The 7650-nt window shown below is 41.1% G+C and overlaps 1 protein-coding gene across 1 annotated transcript; it reads left to right on the top strand.

Moving 5' to 3' along the window:
* The first annotated feature begins 2488 nt into the window (after positions 1–2488).
* LOC150036024 (uncharacterized) lies at positions 2489–3043 on the top strand. The gene has a single exon (XM_090313548.1). It carries the CDS (start codon positions 2489–2491, stop codon positions 3041–3043), a length of 555 nt encoding a protein of 184 aa, XP_090169674.1.
* The last annotated feature ends 4607 nt before the right edge of the window (positions 3044–7650 follow it).

Below are 7650 nucleotides of genomic sequence, written 5' to 3' on the forward strand. Positions count from 1 at the left end.
TTATTATCGCATTTTATCACTTACCTTTACTTTATCGCATTTTCAAATACCTGTACACACAACCTTTTATTAAATTGAAAAACCCTTGGTCGCATATATCACAAATGTAATGCAATAACCTAAAACAGTCCCTGTGTTCGACCTCGGATCACATCGAGAAACTTGTGGTGGAATTATACTTGGTTCCAACGCAAAGAAACTTGTGACAACGCATAGTATACTACAAGATTCTCATAAATAATGCATATCTAGAAGTAGTATCGCATAAAGAAAATAAAGTCATCATTCATCCATGCGTTGTATGGCATAAGATTAGAATACATTGTACGTCAACAAGTTTATGGCATTTTTATGTCTTTACAAGTTTATGACAATGCATCACAATTGTATGCCCTATCAAGTTTATGGCATCGATGTTGGGGACTGGTTAACGGTTAGTGTTGAGCATGTTTGTGGTATTTTGTAGGACAGATCTCTTTGTATTGGCTGTTCAACGCGAAGAGCAGTCTGACGGCTTAGGAGTGTTGGAGTGATCCAAAGATTCTAAGTGGACCCAGAGATCAAGTGTATTATTCGCGCACGAGCACATCAGGGCCGAATCATGTGGTGAAGAAGCATGGCCAATAATAACAAGGCTCCCGTAGTAAATCAAAGGGAAAATTGGCCAGCGCAAGGCTCCATATTTCTTGCTGCTGATCTCGACATCCCAATGAGAGACTATGCAGTGCCAGATTTTTATAACTTCTCACCAGAAATCTCAAGACTTATGGTAGAGGAGAATGTAAGCTTCGAAATAAAACTGGTCATGCTGCAGATGATTCAGAATATGGGTCAATTTGGAGGATTACAAGGAGAAGACCCACATGCGCATTTGATGAATTTTGTAGACATGTGCAGCGCATTCTCCATGCCTGGTGTGACTCAAGAAAGACTTAGGTTATATATTTTCTCGTATACATTATGGGATGAAGTGAAGAGGTGAGATCAGTCGTTAAAGTCGGATGAGATTAAAGCATGGGAACAGTTAGTTGACAGGTTCATGAACAGATTCTTCCCCCCAGCCGTCAACGTAAGGAGATGGAGGGATGTGTTGAATTTTGAGAAAAAGGGTTAAGAAACTTTGAGCACCGCCTAGGTGTATTTCAAACAAATAGTGAAGAACTATCCGCATATCAGGATTCCCGATAGCATTCTGATGGAGACATTTTACAATGGCTTAGATCAATCAACGCAAGCAGTTGCCGATGCCTCCGCACCAGGAGGATTGATGGATAGATCATATATGGAAGTCAAGAGCATATTAGATCACATCTCGCAACATTTTGATGAGTGGATTGATACCGGGTTTGAGGAAAGTGGTCTGGAGTAAGAAAGAATAGAAAGTGCCGACGTGTCAATTGATACAATGAGCACACTGGTCGATCAGATGACCACGATGACCTCTCTCCTTCAGACGATGGCTAATCAACAGAGAAATCTCTCTCAGGGATCAGCGCAAGTTAATGCGCTGTGCTCAATGTGGGGAGGGACATCCAGCAGAAGTCTGCCCGTGGAATCAACAGGCCGTATACTCTATCTATAATGAGTCATTTGGCAACATCTACAACCCTAGTTGGTGGGATCACCCAACTTTAAATTGGGACGAGAATCACAACCTGGGGAGCCATAGTTTCCATCAGAATAGTTGTCAAGGGGATCGAGGCAACCCTCCGATCTTCATTAATCCAGATTATAGCTCAGGTAACTCTCAGAGTATATCACCCTATGATCAACCGTTCCTATATGACACCTCTTGCAGTACCTCGTCTCTGAAGACTTCATTGAAGCATTATATCGAAAAGAGCGAGGCAATTAGACAATCACAAGCTGACTCCCTTAGAGGTTTAGAAGAGCAGATTGAACAGCTTGCAATTGAGTTGAAAAATAAAGCGTCTGGTACGCTGCCTAGCAGTTCAAGAGCATTGGGGCCACGAGGTAAAGAGCAATGTCACGCAATGACATTGAGGAGTGGTAAAACAACAGCCCATATGCCATCAATACCAAATTCTACAACAGTACCAGCAGATTTAACTATTGATGATGACCAATCAACCAGTAGTGGAAAGATTACCAGTTCAGAAGTAAGTTCACCTACAAAAGATGAAGCTCCTCAAGACTTGAATTCTAAATTAACAAAACCTCCAGATAATGAAACGCAGCAAGAACAGGACCTCAACAAACAGCCTAATAAACAAGAAGTACGGCGGAATCCTCCACCTTTCCCGTCCAGGCTGAAGAAGAAAGATGATAGTAAGCAATTTCAGATGTTCCTGGACGTTCTCTGATAGCTACACATCAATATTCCCCTAATAGAAGCTCTAGAACAGATGTCGATCTATGTAAAATTTCTCAAGGATATTCTAGCTAATAAAAAAAGATCGGGGAAAAAGAAACCATTGCGTTAACGCATGATTGCAGCGCGTTGTTTCAAAATAGTATCCCCACCAAAATGAAGGATCCTGGGAGTTTTACATTGCCTTGCACAATAGGAAGGAAGACGGTCGGAAACGCACTGTGCGATTTAGGGGTGAGCATAAATCTAATGCCCTTGTCGATCTTTAAGAAGCTGGATATCGGCAACGCAAGACCAACAATGATCACATTACAGTTGGCCAATAGATCGATAAAGCATTCTGAAGGCAAGATAGAGGATGTACTCGTGCAAGTGGACAAGTTTATCTTCCTAGCAGACTTTGTTATATTGGATTACGAAGCTGATAGAGAAATACCTATCATCTTGGGTCGCCCATTCCTAGCAACAGGGCGAGCATTGATCGATGTGCAAAAAGGAGAATTGACCATCAGGGTCGACGATCAAGAAGTAAAGTTCAACGTTTTCAATGTGTTGAAGTACCCAAGTGATATGAAGAATTTCCAATATATCAAGGAACTTAGGGAAGAACATTGGCACGAGCCCTTAGAGGAGATGGAGGAAAAAAATTTTGGAATCAGCACAATATTGAAGGAGGATTGCATCGCAATTCACGTTGAATCGAATTTTTAACCACTCAAGTTATCTGAACGAACTTCACAGCGCATTAAGCTATCCTTGGAAGAACCACCTGTGCTAGAGTTGAAGTCACTGCCTGTGCACCTCAAGTATGCTTACTTAGGAGATAACAACGCATTACCAGTTATCATTTCTGCCTCGCTAAGTTAGGAGAAGGAAGATACACTCATTCAGATCCTAAGAAACAATGCAAAAGCCTTCGGATGGACCTTGGCAAACATTTGAGGAACCAGTCCCTCATATTGCATGCACAAGATTCGTCTGGAAGAAGGAAAGACAGGATCGGTAGAAAGGCAACGACGTTTAAACCCTGCCATGAGGGAGGTCGTGAAAAAGGAAATAGTGAAGTGGCTAGGTGCAGGAGTCATCTACCCGATATCTGATAGCAGCTGGGTGAGCCCAATGCAGTGTGTTCCAAAGAAAGGGGGGATGACAATCGTCACTAATGACAAGAATGAATTAATTCCCACAAGAACTACAACGAGATGGAGAATCTGTATGGATTATCGCAAGTTAAATTTGGCCACTAAAAAGGACCATTTCCCACTCCCGTTCATTGATCAGATGTTAGACAAACTTGCGGGGAACGAATTCTTCTATTTTTTTGACGACTATTCAGGCTACAACCAAATGGAAATTGCATCGGAGGATCAAGATAACATAACCTTCACGTGCCCATTTGGTACGTTTGCATTCTGACGCATGCCATATGGACTCTGTAATGCGCCAGGCACTTTCCAACAATGTATGATGACGACATTCTCAGATTACTTGGAGGAGTCAGTCGAAGTATTCATGGACAATTTTTTTAGTTTTCGGCAACAATTATGACTCCTGTTTATCTAACCTAGAAAAGGTCTTGAAGAGATGCGTGGCAAAAAATCTTGTTTTAAACTGGGAAAATGCCACTTTATGGTGGAAGAAGGAATTGTTATGGGTCATAAAATCTTAAAAGCAGGATTGGAAGTTGATCAGGCAAAAATCGACGTAATTTCCAAGCTACCCCCTCTAGTGAACGTGAAAACACTTAGGAGCTTTGAGGGACACGCTGGGTTTTATAGAAGATTTATTCGCAACTTCTCCCAGATCGCAAAGTCCCTAAGTGCGCTCCTTGAAGTTGACCGATAATATAATTTTGATGATGCGTTCACCAAAGCATTCAACACATTGAAAGATGCGCTCATCACTGCACCCATCTTGGTTGCACCGAACAGGATGCAACCATTGGCGTTGATATGTGACGCTAGCGGATATGCTGTGGGCGCAGTATTAAGTTAGCACAAGGACATGGTATTGCATCCTATTTATTATACAAGTAAAACATTGAATGATGCGTAGGAGAACTATACAACCACATAGAAGGAATTAATTCCTGGCGACAGCTTAATGGAGAATGATTAATTATGTCTGGATAATAGATTCAAGCATCACTAACCACGTTTGTTCTTCATTTCAAGGAATTAATTCCTGGCGACAACTAACGACTAGTGAGATGACGATGCGTGTTGGAACTGGGCACGTCATCTCAGTGAAGACAATGGAGGACTCTGACTTACTTTAAAGAAATCTTATATTTTATTATAAAAAGTATTTGTAGTTTCTGATTTGAAAAGGAACTTAATTTCTGTAAAGTTGTGAACCCTGAATCCTAATTTCTCTACTTGAGTATGTTCTCTACTGAGACCAGTATGGTGAGTAGGTTGATGTGGAAACTAATGTGTAATGGTAGAGAAAAGGGTGAGAAATTAGAAGAAAAGTGTGAATTTGAAAACTTGACTGTTGAGAAAAGCTTGGAAAATTGGCTAAGTATAACCCATGTGTTGGAAGCAAGAACATTGACTAAGTGTTGTCCATGCGTTGGCCTTGATCATTTAGAGGTTATTTGGGGCGTTGAAGGAGCCAAAGTGTGGCCAAGAGAAACACATGCAATGTCTTGAAAGGTTAGAACAATGCATGCGGCAGCCAAATGTATTGAGAGGTTAGAACAACGCATGTGGCAACCTCAAGTTGCGGATCCAAGGGCGCTGGACATTGGACATGATGGTATGCGTGTATGCAATCGAAGGAAATGAATTGGTTGTATGCGCCGATGTGGTGTGAGGCCATACGGTGATGTGAGGGCATACGGTGATGCGGTGCGAGGCATGCGTCGATGGATGGCATGCAGCGATAGAGGCATGTGGCGATAGGGGCATACGGCGATGGACGCGGTAATGCTACGCAATGGACGTGGCAGTGCTATACGATGGTATACAGCGATGGATGCGATGGATGCGATGGACGCGATGGATGCGGCAATGAAACACTATGCGTTGGTGATGTGCTATGCATTGGTAATGTGCTATACGTTGGACATGTGCTATGCGTTGGACATCTGAGGGCTTGTGGGCACATAGGACAAGCTAGTAGTATGCATTGAAGGAGTGTTGGTCATTATCCTAGTTAAGCGCATAGAGCAAAAGTGAGCCATGTGAAAGAGAAGGATATGCGGCCAAAGATGATCTTTGAGAGCATCTAGCATTTGTGACTAAGTTTCATCGATTAGATGCACAAGGAAGGGTCAATGGACTCATGCGCTGGTTGATGGTGTCCGGACATAGGAAGGTTGCAGCAGTTGGATGGGCGCATTTGTGGATAACGCATATGAGGTTGGTTGGATGCATGCAAGGTTGTCATCCGAACATGTGACTTGTTGGGAAGAAATCTTAAGCTTTAAGCAAATGAGGTGCTTGCACAAGAGGACATGCAAATTTAAGCATCTTATGTTGGCAAAGGAAGAAGAAGACACCTTAGATTGCGGTGATTGAAGGTTGCGTTGATGGTGTGGGGAAGAGACACTTGGACATGCGGCCAAGTAGAAGCTGTCGACCTTGGAGAGTTTTTGGACGCCTATAAATAGGGCCAATGACTTCTTTTCAGATCACAACTCAAAAGACATTAAAAAGAGTGGGAAAGTTGATTAAACTTTGCGTTGATAGCAAACCTATGCGTCAGTCATAAAGCTTCAAGAGGAGACGCAGTTAGGCAGTGAAGTCTGGAGATAACATCAAATTGGGACGAGGAGTTCTCCCAGTATAATCGTGCGTTTGGAGTGATTCTAAAGCCACCTGAAATCTCCGTGAGACTAGTTTTCAGGGTAGGCTACCGGAGAAGAAGTTTCAAGGGATCAGGCTAGAAACCGAGAAAAATACAGAAGGGTCAAGCTATTAGGTAAACATGGGCCAGTCTTGAAGATTTGGTGATTCCGGCCAAACCACGAGGCATTCTGAGCTTAGATTTTAGGGTAAGTTTCCTGAGATATTTTAGAGCATGTTTGTACAAGGAAGTATCTCAAAATAAGGCTTAGAAAAAGGAGTAATCTGAGTTTTAAATTGAATCTGGATTTTAGGGGTTCAAAAGGGAGCCTGAGGTAAACAGGAACTTCTAGAGAGAAAGGTTCCTAAAGGATCGAGGTGAGTGACTAAAATATTTACAATTTTTTAAAGTAACTATGTTTTAAAGAAAGATTATTCTCATGCCAGCCTGTCGAACATGGTTCGGTCTATGATGAGTAAGAGTTATGTAGTACAAACTGCAACTTATATTTTGATTTGTGTTCCATCCAAAAGTGTTATTGGAACACCTTTGAAGTTATGGAATGGTCATAAAGCTAGTTTACGACATTTTAGAATCTAGGGTTTCCTAGCACACATGCTTGAAGAAATCCTAAAAATGTAGGTTATCCAAGATTATTGGATAGAAGATAATAGTGTTTGTGTCGATAAACGCTACATTTTTAGAAAAGGACAACATAAGGGAGCATAAACCTACCACCTCAACAAGAGTTGTTGAAGTTGGTTCATCTAGTAGGTCACATCCACCTCAATCGTTGAGTGAGCCTTGACGTAGTGGGAGGGTTGCGAACCCACCTATTCTTTATATGGGTTTGACTGAAATCCCAATTGTCATTTCTAATCGAGATATTGAGGATCCATCATTGATAACGTAAAAATATAATTATTTGTTATATCACTTACGCACTACTAATGAATCAATGATTCAATTTCTTATCCCCGAAAACGGCACCAAAAACTTGATCACGTAAAAATTATGTTTTGCTATGTTCAGCATTCACTTTGATGAATATGATGACTTAAGTTCTTATCCCCGGCAATGGCGCCAAAAACTTGTAATATTTAAAAAAATTTCTTTTTTGCTATATCGCTTATGTTGCACTACTAATGAATAATGATGCTCTATGCGTTCAAGTGCTTTGCGATAAAGATATTATTACGATACTACGTTTTAGATGTATGCATTGATGATGATGTGCTTCGTAGTATGCGATGATGTAGTGCGTGTCACAAGTTTTCTTGCACTGGAACCAAGTATAATTCCAACACAAGTTTCTCAGATTGACCTGAGGTCGAACATAGGGATTATTGTTGTTTAGATGTGATACTAATGTGGTATAAGTGACCGGTTTAACATAAAGAATAAAGAATTGGTTTATGCAGAAAAGTAAATTGCGATGAAAATAAAATTCGATGGTAAATAAAGTGCTGTAAAATAAATTGCGATGATAAAATAAATGACTAAACTACTAATGATATAGGGTGAGG

This window comes from Benincasa hispida, chromosome 5, assembly GCF_027475165.1.
Source record: "Benincasa hispida cultivar pf3 chromosome 5, pf3_genome.v1.1, whole genome shotgun sequence".
Taxonomy (NCBI): domain Eukaryota; kingdom Viridiplantae; phylum Streptophyta; class Magnoliopsida; order Cucurbitales; family Cucurbitaceae; genus Benincasa; species Benincasa hispida.

What these genes read in the sequence shown, in the direction of transcription:
- LOC150036024 (XM_090313548.1), top strand. Translation starts at nt 2,489, where the DNA reads ATGAAGGATCCTGGGAGTTTTACATTGCCTTGCACAATAGGAAGGAAG.